General features: G+C 39.1%; 1 protein-coding gene across 8 annotated transcripts in view; it reads right to left on the bottom strand.

The window, feature by feature from the left end:
* The window catches only part of LOC128865125 (protein madd-4), a 322,915-nt gene that overhangs the window by 214,941 nt on the left and 82,692 nt on the right, over positions 1–25,282 (bottom strand). For 7 of the 8 annotated variants that reach the window (XM_054105124.1, XM_054105122.1, XM_054105127.1 and 4 more), the window contains exons 4-6: positions 9,157–9,261; positions 4,358–4,698; positions 1,803–1,974 (exon numbers count right to left, since the gene is read on the bottom strand). In XM_054105124.1, the coding sequence (XP_053961099.1) occupies positions 1,803–1,974; positions 4,358–4,698; positions 9,157–9,261 (618 nt within the window). The remainder of the gene's footprint in view (positions 1–1,802; positions 1,975–4,357; positions 4,699–9,156; positions 9,262–25,282) is intronic. The other variant, XM_054105126.1, reaches the window with a different exon arrangement.

Genomic DNA, 25,282 nt, shown 5'->3' on the forward strand with positions numbered 1-25,282 from the left:
AGATTTTCTGGGATTAGACCTTATTGAATCTAAAATTCGGCGCTCGTCTCTCTGTGGGAGTTTTTTTGGCCGGCCGGATTGCGGCTTTGGCCGAATATTTCCAGAGTTTATATAAGAATTAATTACTCCTTGCACGCTGGAATGTGATTTACCGACAATTTTGCCGATTTCACGCAAAGATTTTTTTTCTATACATAATTTTATAATAACTTTACGCAAATCGACTGATATTTCACACCCGCGACCCATCATATACGTTAACTATCACCATAAACACAAAATTATTAATAGTTATACATACCATTTGCATCAAAATACTATCAACTATGATCATTTGAGAGATAATAAGAAATAACGAAGAAAAACCGTAAGTTTTGGAAAAAGAAACAACGAAAAAATAACAACGTACGTAAACTTTTTTTGGCTTTACGACAATTATTCTTCAGCTCACAACAGTGAGAGAGGTGAAAGGAATGAAACTAAGTTAACAATATTCTCTTTTTACACTGCATGCCAAAAGTTTATGTTTATATTTAAAAATAAAAATTATTTTAGTAAATTTTTGAACAAAACTTAAGTGTACTTAAACTTTTTTGACTCACTGTATGTATGTATGTAATTAATGTTGCAGTTGTAAATTAACACAAAAAAGTTTCTTATGTTAACAGATTTATTTACATTTGTTATTTCCTGTAGACTAACTTCAAGCACCGAATGTGCCAAACGACTCATATATGTATTTGCACGCATACATAAATACATGCATATGTATATATATGGGGTAGTAAACACAAAAGCAATGAAAGACCGCATGAAGCACTTTATTGCCATTCGAAAAGCACTCAAAAAGCAAACACACATACACACCAATGCATAGGTGCATACATACATATATAAGTACATGACTGAGCACATACATATTTGTGCTAGACATGGAGTTCATTGGTGGAGTTAGAGGATTGTGGTTGGGGATGATTTATTTATTTGACTAAGAACGAGCGCAGCAATATTTCGTTAACATAATAACAAAAAATGCTGAAAGCAAATACTTTATGTACTTTAATACATTTCCATATAAATGTTTGGCTATCTGTCTGTCCCGCGGTCTAAGCGAGTCCTTACAAGTAAATTTGGCTTGTGCTAGAGAAAAGTAAATATAAAAAAAAATTAATAAATATTTATTTGTGTATTTGTTGGTAAGCCACAAAATGGAAACAACAAACCAAATGAATAAAATTGGATAAAAAAAATAATAATAAAAAAATAAGACTCCAGTAATCACCAACAATAAAATCATTCCTTTGCTTGTAACCTGAGTCAATTTGTGCCGCATATCCAGTTACGATACACAAGGCGGCTTTAATGCCTGCCTGTGTTAACCGCATACAATTTTATTTGTGTTATTGTGTAGAACCACCATTTTTCGAAAATTTCACTACGTCGTTATTGACAAAAGAAAAACATTGCAGTCACAAACAGAAAAAAAAGTTCCCAAAAGAAGACATAAAACATGAGTAAATGCAGAAACAAAGCCTAACAGCAAACCGCTCTGTAATAAATTACACGTCAGCACGTCATTGGCGGTGCCATTACCGTTGTCGCTGTGCTGTCAATAATTGTAGTCAAATTTGCAGTGAGTTTGGTTGCGCTACCTTCGACTTGCATTCCAAAAATTACACAGCCAACTTTCGAAGTGATTTTTCAATTTAAACTTTGCCACCTTTGCATGTATTCAATAATAAATTTCCGGCGCAGTAAAATGGCTCGAATTATTGCATAATTTTCTTTCGCTCTTCACTTACCTGGCATTTGCCCTGTATGCACATATCGAGGCTACCCGCCCGACAGCGGGTGCCGTCTTGAACGCGCGCCGACAGCTGAACGATCACGTGATCGTCGTAGTGTTCGGGATCTTCAACGCCTTCGGTCTCGGAAGAGGAGCTGTCTCCCAAATGCAAATGTGCTGGACGCCCTCTGAAATATTAAAGAAATTAGAGATATTAGAAATGGTTTGTGTTTAAATTGGAAATATGAGAAAGGTCTTATGAGCGAGCTGTACTGATCTTTGTTGGAAATGAGGCTAGTTACTTCGTAGCGCTCCATGATCCGCATTTAGACCTATCTTCTAAACAACGGATATTTTCAATTCTCTGTGAGTCATTTGGGAGTGACAAACTTCTAATTCCTAAATTGATTTCTCAAAAAAATGTGTACGAAAAAAACTTTTCTTGAAAAAAAGTCGAATAAATTCAGGATAAAAGTGATATACGCCAATCTCTCATAGTAACATATCAAGGAGCTTAATTTCATGTAGATCGTGTTTTCCAGCCTATAATATATGAGTCCTGACAGTCTTTAGAATGATGTGGGGCTGCGAAATTGCTTAAAGGTTATCATGATGGGCAGTTCAGCCCAGGAAGCGAATTTACTCACGAAAGATCAGAGCTTAAAGGTTTCATTGCTGCCAATAAAGCTATATTCAGATTCAAAAGCTACACCCTCATGGAAGTACGTCCCTGACCAAAAAGCTCACAGAGTGTGATTTTAGACATTTAGCGATTGTCCGATTGTTCTTTCTATGAACTTTAGTGGCTAAACTTTATGAGACCTCCAAATACCTCCAGATGTACCTGAGTTCAGCTCTAAGTTGGGTTAGGTTAGGTTAAATACTGGCCTAAGAACGAGTTTAATTAAGAGAAGAAAAGAACAAATTTGTCCTTTTTGATACCCTTTCAGCTGAGAAATGAGGAGAAATAGCAGGACAGAGAGGAAAGGGCAAGAGGGACATATGGGCGGCGAACGAACGATGAATGAATTACTATTTATCCGATGGCTAATATCAAGACCTTTTATAATATAATAGCAAGGATAGCAAAGAAGGCAGAGTCAGTGGGCAGGAGAGCTCAGGAGATGATGCTGAAATGAATCCATCTTATTCCGCAGACGGCGGCCACAAAAAAGACTCGCAGTCGCGAACGATGTGCTGTAAGAGTACCCACAAAATAAAGAGAGCTGAGAATTTGTATACTTTGGAAGCTCCCTGAAGCGCCAAACTGGATCTCACGAGCTTACAAGTTTAAGTACTTGTCCAGCACTCACTGCACTGCTGCAAAGCCCTACTTTAAAGGAACAGACTATATGTAGTCAAAGGGATCCCAATATTCCCATTTCGCGCGGAAACTTCATCCCAGGAAGCTCAACTTTGGAAGCTCCCCGATGCACTCGAGGCCAAAATGGATCTCACAAGTTTATAAGTTTGTATGCTTTCCCAACAGTCGCTAAATTGCTGCGAAGTGCAACTTTTGAGGATCAGACTACAGAGAATCAAGGGAACTTTAATCCTCTCATTTTGGGTAGAAACTACTTCACAGGTCCCTGTCTAGGTAGCTCATCCATTCCGCAGTTTTCTGCAATGTCCCTGCGACCAGTTACCCAGATGAGCCTTACATCAAAGACTTCGAACGCGATCATAAAAGAAAGCAGGCCTTCTTCGACGAATTTCAAGCGCACTATCATCGATCCCAGAACCCTGTTTACCGTTTGGCTATCTCACTAAATGTTCACTTCCGTGAAAGTTATTACGTGAGTGCGCAGCCAATCAGCTGATTGCGACTACCGCCGCTTGGCACGCACTGCAGTGGTTCGGTCTGCAGTCCGAACTGGAGTTTGATGAGTAGCTTCTCACAGAATACCGCCCCACTAACCCTTTCATCCAACTTCGAGTCCTCCGTGAAGAGTTTACTGGCCCCTATCTCCAAATGCTCAGCCCTCACTAGAAATCATTTGTGTATCTAACAATTTAGCTACTTTTCTACCTACCTCGATTTCCGCTTTGCTATCAATACACTCGCGTCCGCGTTAAATCATAAATGAAAGCTGAATTCAGTTCAAAAGGTCATTCAACCAAACTATAAACGTGGAAATGTCATAGCAGCTTATATCGTTTCCTTGCGGCAAGCGCTCGCAACAAGCTTCCATGACCTATGGATCATGCGAGTGCCATAAATTGGGCTGCTTTTGTATGTGCAGTGAATCGTGTACCTTTTTACCAAACACAACAGAGTTAACTACCACATTTGCACGAACGCTATGACCCGCTCGTGATCATAAATTTAAAGTAACTGACATTCGATTCCAACGCCACACACACACATACACGCACATACACATGCACAGGGCATCACCATAGTAAACGACATGAATGCATGTTGGCATCCTTGCGGATGCACTTATCGTATGATGGCTACGGTCACGGTAAATGTTTGCCTCTGCGGTAGTGCAAGCGTGTGTTAATATGCATGTATGTGTATGTGTGTGCGTGTTGGCGTGTGTTTGTTTGTGTTTATAGTCCACTCACCTGCATGTTAACGCGCATGGCTCCACATAGTCGTAGTGTGGCGTCCACGTGTAGAGCGTCCCATCGTAGGGTACATCGTTGTAGGCGGCACACTGATGCGCACGAAAGTCTTGTTGCTCCGGACACGGCTGCATATTGCAGATGCGATAGCGTACGCTCTCGCCCTTGCAACCGTTTGTGTTGTAGCAGCGGCGTATTTGTTGCATAATGCCGCCATCGCAGGTACGTGAACACGTCGACCACTCCGACCAGCCAGACCATTGGCCATCTTTGCTGCCGGATGACGTCGCCGATGAGATGCCGCTACTGCTGCTTTTGGCACGCTTTTGCTGCAACATGCACTAAATTAATAAAAAAGAAAGACAACAACAACAGAAAAGGAAAAAACAAAAAACAAAGAAAAAGGAAAAAATAAATGTGGAAGCGCCAGCAAATAGGCTTCCTCTACTAAATACAACTCACTACAGGCTTACCACTACATATGTAGATGCGTATATGAATTGAGGCGGCAGCAGTGGTGTAGCAAAGATTTCGGATATAGGGTGGAGTGTTTTGGGCTAATTTTTTATGCACTTGAAACAAATAAAATTAATTAAAACTAAACTAATATGAAACGGATTAAGATTGTAAACTTTTTCCCTTCGGCTCTTATACCACCTTAATCAAAAAGTTTTCAGAATAACTGCCACGAGACGCTTTAAGGCAACTGATTTAATTTATTTTTTTTTTTCTTAGGCTGCCACTACTGGAATTTACATTCCCACTAAAATTTTATCGCCATTGCTTCACATTTGTAAAAGTTACGCCGTCTTGAATAAATCTACCTCTGGACGTGTTTTCTATTTTTTACAGTTCTAAAACTGGATTTGAATTTGCCACAACGAGTTTGTATTAAATTTTGCGTTAAAAATGGATTTATATATTAGTACAAAAATCTTAGAAATATTGCGAAACTCCTTCGGTAGTTATAATCTAAAGAAAACAGCCAACAGCCGGTTACGAGTGGCATGAACGCTTCAGAGGAGATCGTGAGACCATCGCTTTTGAACTAGATCGAACGCAGGGGCAGGCTGTCGATATCGACAAGTGATGAAAACGTCAATAAAGTAAAAGGAAATTTTATCAATAAGCGCAAATTAACCATTAACGAGCACAGAGCTGGCAAGGGACTTGAATATTGCTTATTATTGCTTATTGCAAACCGTTCAGGACGAGGTAGTTAATGATTTAGGTTTGCGATGTGTGTCTGCAAAGTTCGTCTTTGAACCAGAATTGGACCTGAATGTCATGCAAAAAAGGGACCACGTTGATATCTCAAAAACATGATTTCTAAGGCAGCACATTCAATAGGCGATCCAACATTCATCAAAAGCATCATTACAGGAGACCAGACGTGGGTTTTTGAGTACGACAAGCGATCCAGACAACAGACGAGTAAGTGTGGAGCTCCGAATGAACCAAATCCAAAAATCCACGTCGTTTTCAGGGCACAAAAAAAACCCATGCTCACGGTTTTGGTGTACTACAACAGTATTGTACATCACGAATTTTCGCCAGAAGGTCAGACAGTTAATATGGATTATTATTTGGGTGTTATGAGACGTTTACGTGAAGCAATTCGCCAAAAATCAAACGATTTGTGAGAAAACATCTCGTTGATTTTGCACCAAGAAAACGCATCGTCGAACAGTGGCATCACAATCCGTGAATTTTTGACTAAGAACGAAACGAATACAATCCAGCAGCCATTGAATTCACCTGATGTGGCTTTCTGGGGTTTTTTCTGTTTTGTCGAATAAAAAAACCAGTAAGGGGGATGCGTTTTAACAGCCGAAAGGAAGTAATGGGAAAATCGAAGACGGCGCTGGTGGCTATACGGGCTCTAAGGGATCAAACACTGCTAAAGGGTGGTACAGATCAGAGGTACTTTTTCCAATAGGTCACGCGTGACTACAGTCAAACTAAATACATAATTTTTCTTTAGTATTCATTGACATATCATCATGGAAAGACTTACACCTCAAGAACGTTTAAAAATCGTTTAATTGTATTACTAAAATCAACGCTCAGTGAAAAGCGTTCATCGTGCGCTCAGGCCAACTTATGGTGTTCAGCGATGAGGCCCATTTTGGGCTTAATGACTACGTCAATAAACAAAATTGCCGTATTTGCGCTGAAGAGCAACCTGACGCCGTTCAAGAACAGTCATTACATCCATTGAAAACACCGTTTAGTGCGGTCAATAGGTTGGACGAATCATCGGCCCATATTTCTTCAAAGACGAGGAAGGCGCCAATGTAACAGATAATCGCGAACTCTATCCCTCCATGATAAACGACTTTTTGATGCCAGAAATTGAAGTCTGTAATCTCCACAATATTTGGTTCCAAAAGACAATGCTACCAGCCATACAGCTCTTGAAACAATGGATTTACTCCGTCATGGTTTCGGTGAGCAATTACTCTCGCGTCTCGGACCTGTGGATTGGCCTCCAAGGTGGTGTGATATCGCACCTTAACACTTTTATTAGTGGGGGTATGTAAAGTCTAAATGCTTCCGGGATAAACCAGCTTTGGTTGAGGCTTTGGAAGCTAACATTAGTAAAGTCATTCATGCGATACCGACCGAAGTTCTCTAGCGAGTCATTCAAAGTTGGTGTTTTCGGATGGCCGAATTACGTCGCAGTTGCGGCCAACATTTGAAAATGATTATCTTTAAAAAATAGATGTCATAAATGGCTCTGCGCAAAAATAATAAAGATTGACCAATCAATTTAAATTTATAAATAAAACAATTTTATTCGAATTTAAAATCTGATAAACGATTTTGCATACCTAAATTGCTGCTTCGGAAGGGCAAAGGAGAATCAGCCAACAGCCAAAAGTTCGCCGGTTCTGAGCAATTTTGAAGTAATCAGCTGATTTGCTGACATAACCGGGGTTATGATAGCGCTTTATTTATTAAAAAAACTGAATGAGTGTTGGTGATATAGGAAAAAACGTAATACACTCTCCGCCCATGTTACTTCGTTACCGTCTGAACAACGACTTATGGGAAAATTGTTTGTTGAGGTGTGAAATAAGCGGACAGAATTCTGCTAATGAGTTCTCGTTGACGTGACATCCGAAGTCACTCTCACAATTTTGCTTCGGATGACCTAACCTGGTAATCTATTATCCTTGGAGGGAACCCTTTAACGGAGAGCTCCACCGCCAATACCTCAATAAATTAGTGCGAGCACTGCACCAAAAATAGATGGGATGGGCGACTAGGCACGAGTTATTCGCTTACCACTATGACGATGCTTGGCCACATGCTGCGTAACATGCGTTGAGGTACACTTCGAGAGAGAGAGAGAGATAAGGAGAGAATTGGAAGTCATGTCTCAACCGCAGTTTATAACCCTTCAGACTAACACTTGTATCGTTCAATGCAGAATGCCTCGTCCGGACAGCGCTTCACTTTTGTTGAATTTATCAAAAATAGCGTCGATACGTTCTTAGCCTTAGTCAAAGGATGAGAGGTTCTATTTGGAAGGATTATCTGCTCTTTTATAAGGATGGGAAAAGCTTGGCGCTTGCAAAAAAATACCTTAAAAAAGTAAAATTTTAAACCAAGCTTCAAAAACGAAATTTTTTTTTAGAAAATGTGCTTGCACACCCAATATACAATATGTGTAAAAAGTGAGCGGAATTTATTATTTGAAAATAGAAATCGTCACAATTTTTTGGTGCCGCTACTTCAGGAGTAATATGACCGCGATCTGACACTCAGTGGGCTGACAACAGTTGTTATTGGTTATCATTATTTTAGGTGCTCTGCCATTTTTGCGATGGCAAAATTTATTGAAGAAAAAAGTTTGTCTTCAATTTTATATTTCAAACGAAATTTTGTGCGCCAAATCACTGGAAAAGCTGAGGAAAACCAACGGCGGGTCGTGCATGTCACAACTGGCAACTGAGTGGCATGAAGCTTTCAAAGACGGTCAGGCACTTAACGAATATAATCGATCAAGCAGCTTTGCCTTCTGATATGGCTCCGCGTGATTTCTTACTGTTTCCGAATCTAAAACTACTCCTTCGAGGAAGACGTTTTGAACCAATCGAGGCATAAAAGAAAATTCGTAGAAGAAACTGAAGGCTACTCCTCAATTTGCCTACCAGCAGTGTATAGAGGATTTGATCAGGCGTTGGCATAACAGCATTGAAGCCGATAGGGCTTACTTTGAAGGACACAAAATAAATTTTGTTTTGTTGAACAATGCTTTGTAATTTTTACACAGGATATATACTCATTTTTCACTTTTTTACAGCTCGTCCGATTCTACTTTGTGGTTCTTAAAAGAGTTAAAAAATCATTAGTATCAAACCTGCGACACATTTTTGGCCAGCAATTGGTTGCCTTATGGTAATATGAAATCACCAAGATGAGCATCAATGAGGAGATGCTTGAACTAATCTGGGGGCGTTACATATATGCCCCTCTGACTAAATATATAAGTACTAAAAGCCATGAACTAGCACTGGAAAGATGTCATGGCCCTCAAGCAATGCCCAAAAATATATGCAAGCATTAAGAGGAATTGAATTTTTTGCTTAATTCCAAAAAATTGCCAAAAATTTCTAAAAATAAAAAGTAGATCAGCGCCATAAATCCATACACTCAAGGAAACCCTTCAAACCAAAAATTGCTTCCCTCGTTCGCTTAGCTACACCACTGAGCTGCAAAAATCAAATTACTTGTGTGCATGTATGTATGTATGCGTGTAAATATATGTATGCGTGCTAATTTTTACTCACTTCGAGTTCATTCTCCAGATCGGAAGCGGTATTCCACGTGTCATCGAAAGCTTGACTGGCATTCAGACGCTTTGCCACCGATGTATTCTCGATGAAAATTGTCATCTGAAAATGGAAAAAATAGAAAATAGAAAATGAAATCCAAATAAAAATACACGTGGAGTTGAGTAATCACATTAAAGAGTATGGAAGAGAGTAGTGAAATTAGTTTCTTTTTTGTTTCAAGTGAACAAAATTTTCAAATTTTCCAGCCGGCAGCGACCAAAAATTGTCAATTCAACCCTTCCCAGCGGCCGACAAATTCGCTTGTCATGCTGTAAATGGTCGCTGCCGTTCGCTGTTTGTTGTTGTTCTATACACAGTTATTGTGCCATTACTCTTACATTTATTGCTCAAAGCATTTGTTGTTGTTGCTGCTGTTGTTCCTTTTTTTTTTTTTTTTTTGTGCTGCTTTTTGCTGTTGCTGGCATTTAAATAATTGATTTTTGTCGTTTGCTGTCAGTCAGTAAGTCAGTCACGTCGTTGCTGGCATTACGAATGCAAAGCGACTAGCTGCCGTCATGGCCGGAATTACGTAAAGGCTAGCAATGATGTGCCAAAGTGCCATGGAGTATGGTTTACCAGCAGCAGCTCGCTCTTTCTCATAGTTGGCGCTGAGGCGTTTTAATGCCCGATAAAACATTAACCCCATGTCACCGGTTGTCAATGTTGCATGCAACAAAGTGCGGCGCAGGAAAAGTGAAGGAAAATGTAAAAAAGTAAAAAAAAAAAAAAAAAAAAAACGCAGGAAGAAGTAGAAATGAACAACAACAACAAAATGGTTAGTGAAAAAATGGTTGAGAGCAGGCCGAAGCTAAGCAGCAAGCGAAGCTAAGTAAAGTTGATCCAAAAAAGGAAGCTGCGGTGTTAGGGAGCAGCATTTTGAATTTTAAATTAAATCCGCTTTAACTAATACATTCTACAAATACTAGCGGATACATAATACGAAATACGCACAATTACGGCTACGGTCGAAATAATATGTGCACTTCGTTAGCTTTCATTTGAAGTTGCATGGCAAGACCGACTTAAAGTCAACAAATTTAATCGGAAATTTAAAACTCTCAAATTGATATTTATTACAATTCTACACTAGACCTTAAACCTTCCTTCTTCTTTTTCTTCTTCTTCTTCACCTTAGCATCACAGGCCTTGACGAACCATTGCTTCATTCACAACCCTCCGCCATCTGTCTCTATCTTAGGCTACCTTCTTCCACCGCCGCCTGCTAAGCTTTTCAAGGTCAACTTCCACGTCTTCCAGCCATCTCTTTCTAGGGCGTCCTCTTCTTCGGCAACGCTTCTGCAACAAGGCGTAGTTCAACTGCCTTTCGAGTTGTTCTCTTCTTGGCCTTTCTAAACACGTGTCCCAGCCACCTTATCCTCTGAGATTTTATAAATTTTATTACAGTTTCGTTTTTTGCTATAGCTCCAGCTCATGATTACAGGGTTTGATTGAAAAGTAATGAGTCTTATTTTTTTAAGCAGTTTTATTAAATTGTTAAATTATTATACAACTAATATTCTTCCAAATAGGACCCTTGAGCGTCAATACACCGCTGGTAGCGGTGCTTCCACTGCAAGAAACATTTTTTTAACTCATCCGCCGGAATCGCGTTCAATTCGGCTGTCACAGTTTTTTGGATCGCCTTGATGGAATCGAAATGCCTCCCCTTTAGCTTTCTTTCAGGCGCGGGAACAAGAAGAAGTCCGGATAGGACAGGTCTGGGCTCAAGGGAGGGTGGGGAAGCACCAGAACCCCCATCTTGGCCAATGCAGAGGTGCAGAGGAAGGCGGTGTGCTCCGGCGCATTGTCGTGATGAAGGGTCCAATTGTTGACGAAGTCGAGCCGAACCCGGGCGATGCGGTTTTTGGACAGAGATTGGTCCCCGTAAGCCTCCTTGAATAGCTCAATGGTTTCGGTACTCGTTTTGTTTAGCTTTACGCAAAATTTGATCGAGTAACGTTGCTTCAACGATAGCTGCATTTTCGTCGTCACTGCAAAATCCTAACACACTTTTAAAATAGCTTTCACGCGCGAAGCGATGTTGACTGCACCGCTGCACCGACGATCATTTTCTCCCACCAGCCGATTCGGTGATCGCTTGGCAGACGCTCCGCGCGGGAAGGCTCATTTCTTTTCAATCAAACCCTGTATGTCTAATTCGATAGGCACCGTCGTGCAGTCTTACAGGTCGATCAAGTTTTCCCAATATAATTCTTCAAAATATCATTAGCATAGGTAAGCACAGGGCGGATCAAGATTTTGTATATCCTTAACTTTTGGTCGCGAGGTAATATTTTGACTAAAGCATCAAATTAGACTAAGACTTATTTGCTGCTAAAACTCTATCATTTATTGTCAATGATGCATCCTTGTTGGCTAATATTTTGATGCCAAGATAGGATAATTTTCTTGTGCACTCTCGAATGCATAGTCTCCGATCAGCAGGTCCTCATGCCTTAAACCGGAACTGGTTTGCACTATAAACTTCGTTTTCTCTGTTTTAATTGTTGACCTGGTATTTCGCATTATTTTAAATCTCCGACCTTTAAGAAATTTATCATACTCAAGTTGATATTTATGATCATTCTCCGCTCTATCGTCAAGTTTTTTTAAATGTAAAAAATTGCTTTAAAATAATTTTATATGAACTGACACAATGATGCTGTTCTATATATCAGATACCAACTTTAACTCACTTTATAATGCGGTCGTTGTTTCTAGTACCTAAAACGACTCTTCCAAATAGCTCGCAGAATGATTACTTTACTGAAATATATTAAAAGCTTTTAGCTGATTTCAAAAGCTAATTTATTTGACTATTATTATAAACTATTTTTTCAAAAGAAAAATCAAGAAAATACGTAATATGTAATTTTTAATTGTCATGTCGAATTCTTATGCTCAGACCAACTTCTTTTCCTTCTTGATTTTCGCGATAACCGTTTATGCGATTTTGGTCGAATTTAACAAAATGTGCCAGTCGTTTCTCCAAGTGAAGCTAAGTCTTTCTCCACCAGATTTTTCTAACGCTCTTCCTCTGTTACCACCATGTGGTACCGCATCGAATACTTTCAGAGCCGAAGCGTTTTTAGGAGGATGATTCCGTTAACAAATTTAACAAAATATGCCAGTCGTTTCTCCAAGTGAAGCTAAGTCTTTCTCCACCAGATTTTTCTAACGCTCTTCCTCTGTTACCACCATCTGGTACCGCATCGAATACTTTCAGAGCCGAAGCGTTTTTAGGAGGATGATTCCATTAGGAAAGTTCCTGATCGCCCTTCACTTGGGAGTGGACAGGACAATTCTTCTGCATATGGTCCAAGCAGCTCACAAATTCCGGGCTTAACTCAAGTATCCTTTGGGTAACTTCCGAACATCCGTTTGAGCGCGAGCTAATATGAGAATGCGAAGCAATCCAGAATATCTGGTTGTGTGCTTGAAAATCCATGACTGACTCTAAATTAAAGATGATGTTCAGGATCAATTTTGTAGATTTGAGTAGTAACTCAGCTATCAATTTAATTTTTATTCCACCTTCTCTCAAACCTAGATATTCATTGGGTAGCAGATTGGCATTTTGGGTGAAAAAAATGTGACCTTTTCCACTTCAACGGAACACGACAATTTCGTTTGGATTTCTTCATTTATCAAAGATGATCACCAACTAAGGAATATAATGAGAATGAGAAAACTGAGAGGAATAGGAATCGAAAATACAGGTCCTCAGACAGGTGAAGGTTTTTGGATACCCTTTCAGTAGAAAAGGCACAAAACCGTTAGTAGAGTAAACAAAAGGTTTCTCACTGGTCACCTAAGTGTCCACATTCAGGTCCGAAAAACATCAGATTGTTTATTTAAAATTAAATAAAATTAAATGCTTGTTTTTTTTAAATATGCACAGAGGCTTTAAAAAATTCAACTCGCTCAAAGTAGGCAATCATTAAAATTGATAGTCGCCGAAAAGAATTCAAAAGAAGTGACAAAAAAATTGAAGATAAGATGAAGAAGAAGTGATCCAAGATTTAAAAGACTGACTGCAAGAAAACAGAGTGTTTCACGGGAAGTTTTCGAACAAGGTCCCGACTAAAGGAGGCTCTGATATTACGCTCCGCACCTCCTACGTCCTATTACAGATAACATTAAAATATTACAATAAATGAAGTACAATAAATAATAATAATATTTAAACAAGTAGTCGGTAAACAATTAAATTCACTTTTCAAGCGGAGGAAGTTGTCTCAATCGATAATATTATTAGTTCTTTTCACTTTGTTGTACGCTTCATTTTTTTTAATTTTCAGATGACTAGAACTTGAGTAAAACCAGAGTGGGTTTTTATAAGATTTCAAATTTCATAGAAGGGCAAAGCGAAAAATTTTAGTAGCAATTTGTCACATAAAACATCATAAGGTGCTGTAAGATTATTGAACTCTTTATTGGGTTCTGGTCGAGCTCCTCATCCTATTTGTGGTGTGCGTCTTGATGTTGTTGCCTGTCGAGGGGCGACCGCTATTAGAAAAATGTTTTTATTAATTTTGCTTTCACCGAGATTCGAACCAACGACCTCTCTGTGAATTCCGAATGGTAATCACGCACCAACCCATTCGGCTACGGCGGCCGAATAATATATAGTATAATATCTCAAGAAGATTGTGTCAAAAAAGTTAGCTGGTTGTGGGCGATGTTATGAGTATTTGGGCGTCCGCTGCTCCATGCCGAGGTCTCTATACCTGCTCGAGTTGCAAGCGTTTTCCTGAAACTTTCTACGGTTGAAGTTTGCGCCGTAGGCAATACTTCTTCTCAAAGTTTAACAGATGCCCTTCTTTTTATAATCATTTGTCTTACATTAAGAAACTAGACAACTTTTTTAATGCAAATTATTTTTTTAGTTTTCAAGTGCTACGAAAAGTTGAAAAAGCGAAAAAAAATCTTCCCAGGAATACCCCGAAAAACAGTCCGTTAAAAAAACGTATTTTGATTTTTTTCTTTCAGATGATTCTGCTGCGATTATGATTCATACCGCAAAAAAACTGTTTTTCGAGGCGTCTGCTGAATTTCACTGTCATTCGCAATGATTCCAATGAAAACTGAGAAAAATATTGTTGAAATGTTGTATTATTATAAAATTACTGAAAAAAGTATATTTTTAACCCCAAGTTTTAACCAAAAAACCAAAAAAAAACAGCATCTGCTACTAGCAGCCTTGATTTTGATTGATATGATTATTTATAATTATATTTTATGTAGTTAGGTAAGGTATATCTGGATGATCTGAATAGAATGCTGGAGTGGTGTTGTACATAGTTTGAGTTACATTTCTTGGGGAGTTTTAATAAACAGTTTACACTTTTGTCCGCAATATCGTTCAGAGATGAAAAGTATACCGATCCAAGGCAGTTGTACAAGTTAGAGGACAGGGCAGTAGCAATTATCTGTTATCTTCGCTACCCGCTCAAAATTGATCCCTGCATTGCAAAAGCATGCTGTTGAAAAACTGTTGGTTTGAGGTTTTCTTCGAGACGTCAACCGGCACCAGCTCTTTTTCTGTATTCCAGCCGTCTGTTGAGCAATTTGTCCAAATTTTCCAAAACATGTCTGCACCACTTTAATACCAGATACCCATATCACTCATCGGGCTTACAGACATTTCTGTCAAAAGTACATTACCTTAGGTGAGAAGCTGATCGTCTTGCCATAGAGCACAGGATTTCAGTCATGATGATAACGGATTTTCATTCAATGAAAATGAAAAAAGGTGTATGTACTTATTATTATTACCCCTGTGTTTATACTTAGGTACATTTATAAGTATATACAAATCTCTCTTCTTAACTCTTCTCTTTTTTCCTCACTCGCTGCTGTTATCCTTGTATACATACTTATCCATTTATATATAGCTTGATTATTTATTATTATTATTGCGTCATTGTCGGTTGTTTGCCAAATATTGGTTACTTTTATTGTTATTGTTATTTGTGCTTTGGTTATTCTTGCTGTGATAGACAGTGATGCCTTGGAATTTGTTTATTTATGAAATATTGAGTTTTTGGTTGGGAGCAGAAATTTCTATGAATTTCATTTCCCTTGCACTTTCTTGCTGCCAACTTGAAAGTCACAGATGTCACTTGGTTTCATGCCAATTTCAGGTGATTAATGTTGAAGGCGAAAGTGCTTATAGTAATGGGGCTCAACGAGTTACAAAAGGATATACCAAATATGTGGAAAATTCAAGGAAGCCAAATGCTAAAGTTTGGCAAAGGACCTTGAGCCCATCACAAACTTAAAATAACGGTATGGCAAATTAAAATAAATAAATATAAATGTTTATTGCAAGGACGATCTTACGAAAGGAGCAGACAGTTTGGGACAGCATCAACCAACAAAATATACGAGTACGTAAATTTAAACTTTTTTTATCTACCAGACAGATATGTGAAATATGTATAGCTGCGTGCTGGAGCAGTTAGCTATTGCCCTGCTTCCATTGTTATGCCGTAATGGGTACAATATTTCGTTACTGTTAGTTGTGTATTTATTTATTTAAATATTTAAACACAAATTTTCGGTTTTCTGGTATTCGCTGGATCTGCGTGGGAGTGGATAAAGATGCCTTTTGGTATTTCTTTTATGACTTAAAGGAGGGGATATATTCGTAGGAGTCTCATACTAACAATTGAATGGTATTGAAAAATCAAAGCTCGATTACTGCAGTTGAAAGGCTTAAAACGTCATGCCATACAGTCGATATTTTCTATTACTTGCCGCAGCCAATACCAGCTAATACATAGTAGGCCCAAGAAATAGGTTAGTTCCACGGCGTCAAATCAAAAATAAAGGGGTATTAGATTAGCTAGTTTTCAGAAACCATTAAACAGATGATTAGCCAAGTAAGGTTCCTTTACCAGCAAAACATATAGTGGTGGTAAAAATAATAGCAGCAAAAGTTTTTTTTTTTACATAGGAGAGAATGCATCCTTAACAAAATTATTAAAAATCAACGGGCATTTTTTTCAATCTTCAGAACTTATTTGTGTCAATTCGGCACAATTTTTAAATTGAAGTGTTTGTAAAGGGTTTTCCACATAGACGTGTTATTTTGATATTCAAAGAAAAATGCTATTTTTTAATACAAATGATCGGATGTTTATTTCATTATAAAGAGGCAGGTATGCCGTTAATAGTGGAAAATAACATCAGACAAATGATCTCGACGACTACGCTTACAAGACAATATCCTTTTCATGAAATTTTCCATAACCGCATTGCAGAGAGGCTACCCTATGTCCTCGATAGCCTCACGAATTCCATCTTTGAGGTCTTCAATCGACCATGGGCTGTTGGCGTAGACCTTCTCTTTCACGTGGTCCCAAAGCAAAGAGTCACAAGGTGTTAAATCACAAGATCTCGGTGGCCCATTGTCATCACCTCTTCGAGAGATAACACGGTGCGGAAACTTTTCCCGTAAAAGATCAATGGTTGACTAGATCAATTCTGGCCATAAAAAATCGTTAATCATCTCTTCTGTTTAACACATAACATCTGTTATTGGAAAACCCTATAGCTTTACTATTGGGGATTTCTTCTAGCTGGTAGATGCGTCTATAAAACTGAACCCCGACAAGCAATTAGGCCGCTGAGCTCAATGATGGTGCACTCGAAACTGGTTGGGGAATGTCTGGCTTCTGAAGAAATCCCAATTCTTCGATATAAGGCTCATCTGGGTACCTGGTTATAGCGACATTGCAGGCTCGGCAGGGGATCTGCGTGGTAGTTTACACGCGAAATGAGAGGATTGTGATCCTGCTGACTACCTGCGATGTTCTCCTTGAGAGATGGGTTTCACTTGAATTCAGCAAACACTGGCAAGTACACAAACGTGTAAGGTCGCAAAATCTTCCTGGCCACGAGTGGATCGGATACGCTCGAGGGATCTTCTGAGATTAACGAAATCTCAGCTCTCAAGTTTCGTGGATGACCTTACTGAGCACTGGCCACAAGGCAGCATGCAGTGATACTCGATATTACTTCTAGTCCTTTTTGCATCGGTTGTATGGAGGATGAGGTGGTATCATCTCAGCACCTGCTCCTTAGCTGCCCTGCTCCTGCTTTCGCGGGGGTAATATATAAGTATCTTGGCTCTCATCTCTTTGCTACTAAAATCTTTTTGATATTGAAAACCTGATGAGCTTCATCAGCAATACGAAGCCACTAAAAACACCGTAACTCAGTCATCGTTCGGTCGTCATCAACAAAAACACATCAACTCCCTCTCCTTCCTTTCTTCCTAGTCTTCTTATCTCCCCTGAAATGCTGTCACAAAGAACGAATTTTTTGATTTTCATGCAAGGGCATCCAACTATGGGCATCCATTTCAACCTAACCTAACTTAAAGCTTTTGATTAAAATTTGTTAATTTTGTTTAAATTTTGGAGATTTTGAAAGTTTCAAACTGTGAGTTATATAGTTTTTGTTCCATAAGTAGTTCGGTCCACGTAAGACCAAGAGAGTTCAGCCTTAGCTGCTCACCCTGTCCGCCAAGCCTTGTAGAGCACAACCTCATCTGCACGGAAGTTCTCGAATAAACGTCGATTGCGTCAGTATTTTACTTAGATTCTACCCAATACTCGGCCAGCTTGTTAGGAGGGGTTCCAAAGCAGAGGCTAGCTAGCAGCATTGCCGTCCCTTTTTCTAAGTGTGTGGTATGTTCTATACACTACCATTTTCTTTTTCGAATTTTAGTCTCCACGTCAAGTTGGTTAGCTGTTTTTAGCAGATCCGAGTTGAATATTGTGCCGGGCCAAAAAATTCGCAAAATACGACGGAAGCAGCGGTTGATAAACCTTCGTAATTGCCGCGGTTCCTTGAGGGGCAACCATATGTTAATACCAAATCCTTAGGACCCAATGTATTTAATATGAATTTGGATCATTACACTGCGTTACAAAAATAAACTTTTTTTCTGTCCTATGAACCAAATATACTTTTTCGGGAAGGGGAGAAAAAATAAAAATCACGTGCATCGGCGATTTTCATGTACACGTCAGATTTTTTTTTTTATGTATTAAATATCGAGCTCGTAGTCCGCTTTGGATCATTTTTAACCCTTTTTCCGTGATCCAATCGCGCTGAATTTCTGCAGGCAGACTCGTGGAAATGTTTTTATTATGTAAAACTAAAAAAAAAATGTAATCAATTCTCAGATTTTTTTTTTTTTTTAATTTTTTCTAAATTTTCGGCATAACTTGACTTGGACTCCAAATTTTTAAACAACTTATTAACCTTTAATTTATTGTTTCATACAACACACTCTGTGCCGTTTGTGTGTTTGTTACAGTTCCGGAAGTTGCGATCATCTGACAGTTGCGCTACAATTGTTTTAAGTTCTGTTGCGCGAAAACGTCTTTCTGTATATTTCATCTTACGAAAAATGCAATGCCCGACTCGAAATACCTTTTGTTACGTTTGTGGCTTATTCGCACCAAGTAAAAATTTTAAAAATATTACGAAAACAGTGGTTAATTCGTTTCAGAAAATATTCAAGACTGCTTATGTTCCTTACTTGTGGTATACTCCGGAAGTCGTGTGCGACTATTGCTATAGAAATTTATGCAAGTTTACTGATGGAAGGTCAACAATAAAGTACTCTGTACCAACAATTTGGCTACCACGTACGGAGCACTGCAGTGAACTGTACCAGAAGTATCGGAATTTGTACCAACACCCAGTGAAGTTGCGACTGCAGTGCCGCATTTAGTAACGCAAGCCGACTTCAATGACCTTGTACGAGAAGGAAATTTGTCAAAGAGAACAGCCGAACTCTTTGCATCACGCTTTAAGCAGTGGAATATAGTGGCGGCTGATTTTAAAATAACAGCCACTCGTGATCGACGTAGCAGTATTCCATATGACGAATTTTTTAAATTACACGAAGATCGGGAAAAAAACCTGGCTTATTGTTGTCATATTGATTCGATGTTTGAAAAAATTGGTTACCCTCATATTTCAGAGGAGTGGCGACTTTTCATCGGTGCATCGGTCAACAGCCGTAAAGTAGTGCTGCTTCATATCGGTAACAAACATCCAGCTGTCCCGATCGCATATGCCACCAGCCTCAAAGAAATATACGAAGGCATGGAATTAATATTACAGCTGATAAACTACCAAGAGCATAATTGGAAAATATGCTGCGATCTAAAAGTGGTCGGATTACTCATGGGTGTTAAGCGTGGATTTTCAACCCACCAGTGCTTTTTGTGTACATGGGAAGGTCGCAAAAGAGATCAGCATTACACTGAATTTAAGTGGAAGCCGCGAACATGCTAAAAAGTAGGCGTAGAAAGTATAGAAAATCTACCATTAGTGCAGCCATCTCAAATCATTTTGCCATCACTACACATTAAGCTCGGTGTCGTATCAAATTTTCTTAAAAGACTGGATCGTGAGGGCGAGGCGATTGCAAGTTTGCGCAATATTTTTTCGAAACTGAGCGGCGCAAAGATTCAAGCAGGTATTTTTTTTACGAAGGCTTCATGGGACAGAATGTGTGTAAGGCGGTGTTGGTAATTGACAAACAAATTTTGCATCGCCTTGCGCATCGCCTGCTCATCAATCAAGTGGCACATTTTGAGTACTTCGACTGAATCGTTGTTTCACTGGCGCAGAAATATTTAATGGTGAATATATTTGACATGATTTTACTCACCAGATCACGGACCGTTTCTTTATTAAGACAATTGAACCTACCTGATACGAATTTTCCAAGCAATGTTGAAATTCATCATGAAAAAATGTATACCCGAAATGATATTCTCAATAATGTGAGATCGTAACTCGCCTGCCCTTTTACGAAAACCCTTTACTTATGCGCTCGTAAATATGAATATATGCAAGTATCAGCAATAAAGTCACTTCTCATTCAACCTGCGTAGCTTTGAAGTTAATAAGAATCAACTTCTGTAACCCTTTCCCTAGCTCGCTTCTTATACAGCATCGATCATAAATTTCTGAAAATTGTTTCTTACTCATGGCAATTGATTGTTTTTATGCCCGAATCAAAACGTTCCCCTAATGTTGATATAAGAAAAATGATGAAAATGGAAAGTTAAAGCCTAGCACTTTTTCCAAAAAAGACACACAAAGAAATATCCAGCACTGCAGTCAGACTACAGCCTCACAAACAAGAACAACAAACAGAGAAAAGCACCATAAACTGATGAAAGCCACCAGCAAACGGCAGCGCGGTTTCACTTTTCAATTCCGCGCACGTCCTTGTCGAATTGTTATTTGCGTTGGCCGCGGAGATGGTAAGCGGGAAAGAGTAATGGCCTAACAGTTCACTCCTCATTCAAGCTTTCAGGCAGTTTATTCGGCAGGAAATAAAAATAATAAAAAAATATAGCAACAAAATTGAGAAAGTATGTTTCAACAGCAACATTTACAGCTAGTAAATATTTGTAGAACGCGCGCGCGAACCCACCGACCTGCCTGCCTGCTTAACGCTGCGGCATGCAACAGCCGCAAATGAATGTGTTGAATATAAAATTTAGTTGTAGCTCCCGCAGTCTTACGAGTACAACAGCGGCAACATAAAAATCGACCATATGTTCATCACTGCGGTGGCAGAAAAGGAAACGAAATCACCATTTAAGTATCCATTACAGAATTACGCCATTACAACGAGGCGAATGCGAAGTGAGACTTGAGCAGATGAGACAGCTGGTTGGCGCTCGATGGTGGCTTGGTGGCGAGGCAAGCCCTTGGTGTTGGTACATGCACCCGCACCCGCACCGGATGCTGTTCAACGCAATAAACAGACCAATTCGTGGCAACTGTGGGACGCATCATTTCTGTTTGGTAATTGTGAAGGTCGCTAGACTACTTGTTTCTGTTTTCGAGAATTGGGCGTGCGCTCAATGTAGCCGAGTTCTAGATCATGAAATAGACTATGCATTTCAATGACAGCATAAATTACACTGTACAACAGAGAAAAAAATAACAACATCCAACACAATGGATTATTAATTATAGATCAGAAGAGCTTTAGATTACTCTGTGAAGCATTTGCAGCCGATTTTATCTGCAATAAACATTTCCATACAATAGGACTATCTAGTACTAGTTTATGTCTGCTCTGTTTGGATGAAGAAGAGTCGATGGGACACTTAATCACCAATTGCGAAGCATCAGGTCACTGGAGACACAACATTCTGGGCTCGTAACTACTAGCAGAGGCTGAAGACTTACAAATTTGGCCCTCCCAAGGAGCTGGTTCGATTCCTCGCAATATGAAATAATTCAAATTAAGCACTTAGGGGCACACAAGGTCGCACTGCATAAAGGCAGTCGGTCCGTATGACCAACTCATTTAGACCTCACAGGTCCGTTGTGATACCACTGTGCGACACGGGAACCTTGTTTATTTACTTTCGTGAAATCATTTTGAATGCTTTCCAAATAGCCAGTGGCCGGTGACACAAGCCACGACCTTCGAGATATCTTCTCTTGAGAGGCTAAGCAATTCCTTTGTTCTTTTCTTGTTTATTTGCGACCATAGTAGCCTGGCTGTTACGCATGTATCTTCTTCTTTCCTATTGGCCTCTTGGATAATGTTGTTTTTTACTATTAATTTACTCGTGGCCAAAGGTATTCCAATGGTACTTTTATCACTGAGCAGTTGAAGAGCAGTACCTTTTCTGGCTAGCTCATCAGCTTTACAGTTTCCCTCAATATATCTGTGCCCCGGAACCCAAATAAGGCTGACCTTGAAAGGCTTTAGCCTAACAGGGTAATTATTACTTTTCTTACAAATTATACGAGGGGTGCCTTTTATATGTCGGGATTTGGCAACCCTGGTGTTGCAATCTGGCAACTGACAGCTGTATCCCAAAGTTTGACATTTTTTGGCCTTTACGTACTCAGAACGTTTTGAAATACCAGCGCTATTTGTGTTGTTTACAGTAACTTAAAAGATTCATCTCGGTCCAAAAATGGAATTAAATCGTGAACATTTTCGTACGATTATTTTTCACAACTTTCGACGTGGATTAACTCAGCAACATTGCATGGATGAACTTGATTCATTTTTCGGCGATGAAGCTCCATCAATGACCAGTATTTATCGATGGTATGGTGAATTCAATCGTAGTCGTAGTTCACTCCAAGAGGAGTTTCGTGAAGGTCGTCCAAAATCAGTTGTTGTTCCGAAAACCATTGATGCTGTGCGTGATATTGCAAGATCGTCATGTTGGATCCCACACAATTTCTCAATCGCTCAAAACAAGGCTCGTGTCGATTGGTCGAAGGAAATGCTCAAAAAATACGATCGCGTGGCTTCGAAACACGTCTATGACATCGTGACAGGTGATGAATCATGGATTTACGCGTATGATCCCGAAAGTAAACAGCAGTCGACTGTATGGGTGTTTCAAGATGAGCCAAATCCAACAAAAGTTGTTCGCGCACGAAGCACTTCCAAGCAAATGGTCGCCTGTTTTTTCTATTACCACTAGAACAACGCAGAACAGTAAATTCTGAGTGGTACACAACCATTTGGTACTCTGAGTGGTACACAACCAAGAAATTAGGAAAACCAATCGCCAAAGACGGATCACTCTTCACCAGGACAATGCGAGCTCTCACACATCGGCTCAAACAACTGCATTTTTGAGCACCCAAAACATCGAATTAATGGGTCATCCGCCGAATAGTCCCGACTTGGCACCGAATGACTTCTTTTTATTCCCATACGTAAAAAACAAACTGAGAGGTCAACGTTTTTCGACACCTGAAGAAGCGGTTGCGGCACTCAGAATGCATGTTTTGGAGGTACCTCATTCAGAGTGGCAAAAGTGCTTCGACAATTGGTTCAAACGCATGCAAAAGTGTATAGATCTTCATGGAGAATATTTTGAAAAACAATAAAGTGATTTTCGATGATCAAAATTTGTTTTTTTTCTCTAATCCCGACATATAAAAGGCACCCCTCGTATTAGAGAGGACGAAAAAAATGAAAAAAATGTATGTACGGGCGATCTGAAATTTTACGTACTTTATTGTTTTTTTTTTCGAATAAGTCACTATGAAACATTTATTTAAGGGTGAATTTCGTTACTGTGTGCAAAAGATTAGATTGGTAAAACTCCGAAATAAGTCTACAAGATACCGTTCACATTTTTCCTTTTGACTTATTTCTGACGTTTAAATTGAATTTTGAGATTTGTTGTATTAAGAGACTTCTTGAAGAATTTTATGACAAATATTTTTTGTGCTACATTTTAATCCATTTTATCTCTCTGTTATAATTATATTTTGCCCATTTCCACAAAACAGACAAAACGGCCTATCTATTGAGAAGTCAGAAGGGTAAAGTGGCTCACAAAAATGCTTCCCGTTCTTTTGTGCATAGATCTGCCGAACATCTCACGAACATAACATATAAGGATCCATAGTTTTCTATGCCGATTAATCATAAGTAGTATAGAAAATTCGGCCATTAACAGCTCCCATGGACATTATCCATAATGTGAAAGAAATGCATGCAAGTACTGTTGGTCACTCTACAGGTCAACCTAACTCTTGAATACTTCTCAAGAAATTTTTAATCGCCGGCCTTGCATTTTACTTGAACGGAAGGGTACCGTGTATAAGAAAACCCGCATGATTCTTCAAAATTTAAAAAAAAAAACAAAACAGCTCCCATGGACATTATCCATAATGTGAAAGAAATGCATGCAAGTACTGTTGGTCACTCTACAGGTCAACCTAACTCTTGAATACTTCTCAAGAAATTTTTAATCGCCGGCCTTGCATTTTACTTGAACGGAAGGGTACCGTGTATAAGAAAACCCGCATGATTCTTCAAAATTTAAAAAAAAAAACAAAAAAAACAAAAAAAAAAAATATAAGGGATTAATCATCAAATGGCTCCAAAGGGCAATTTGCAAGAAATTATTTTTTTAGAAAATCCAACCAGCTCACGCTAAGTACATTTGAATATATATATTTTTAATGTTGGTTTTTATTAAGGGGTAGTCAGAATTTAAAAAAGAATTGAATTCTTTTGTTTTTGCATTTCGTTAAAGTATAATATCGTAGAAATGCAAAGTTTCAACCTCAAACGGGCAAGAGGAAAAATTAAAGCAGCCGAATATTCTTATGTCGGATACTCGTATGTGATCACTTAAATTAGAGCACTTGGCCATGACTTGACCATACCTACCACCCTCAATGCACGTATGTATGTGTGCATGTTTATATTAGCATAGCGCGCATCCTCGAATACCTTCACCGGCTGGCTTGTTTGCCTCGCGGCAAGGCTACTTGTTTGGGTCGTCCATGCAATTGAGCTTCGACAGGCCAAACTGCTGACTTTATACTTGTGTGTGTATGTATGTATGAATACTTATGTTTGTATGCACATATATTTTGTGTGTTGTTGCCATTCAAGCGGCATGCATAACTGAGTACGAGGCATGCACGTAAATATGAAGGACAGAAGGCACACAAAAATAGACTTAAATAACTTTGGCTCATTTACCATTCGGTAATTATTTATTTATGAGTTGAAACAGTTTCAATAACTCATTTCGCATGACGCTTCAGATGCCAGATGCCAAAAGTAGGCGACAAGAGAGCAAAGCAGGCCAGAGCAGTTCAATGAAAGTGGAAAGTAGAGAAATGTGAGGTGTTCGAGGAAAAGCTAAAAGAGCAAGTCGAGGTAAGTTTTTGTATTTTTGTTTGTAGATTCGCACGAGTGTGGCAGGTCCAACGAAAACCAAAAATAAAAGAGAATAAAAACAAAAAAAGCACAAGGAACGGTTTGCCTTCCGATTCAGTGGCAAGTTGAATTATGTGTGTGTATGTTTATACTCGAATTGTTATTGTTTTTTCTTTTGTTTCTCTTTTCTGGTTTTGTTTTGCACAAAACCTTCCACGAATGTGTCAGTTATCATTCAAAACGACAGTAAATGTCAATGTGAGCCGTACAGCTGTAACGAAGGTAAAAACTCAGTAAATAGACTTACAACTCATCCTGCACCGGGTTTGACGCCCGTAAGTATGCAATACATGGGTTTTCTGCTTG

The sequence above is a fragment of the Anastrepha ludens genome, chromosome 5 (genome assembly GCF_028408465.1).
Source record: "Anastrepha ludens isolate Willacy chromosome 5, idAnaLude1.1, whole genome shotgun sequence".
Lineage (NCBI taxonomy): Eukaryota > Metazoa > Arthropoda > Insecta > Diptera > Tephritidae > Anastrepha > Anastrepha ludens.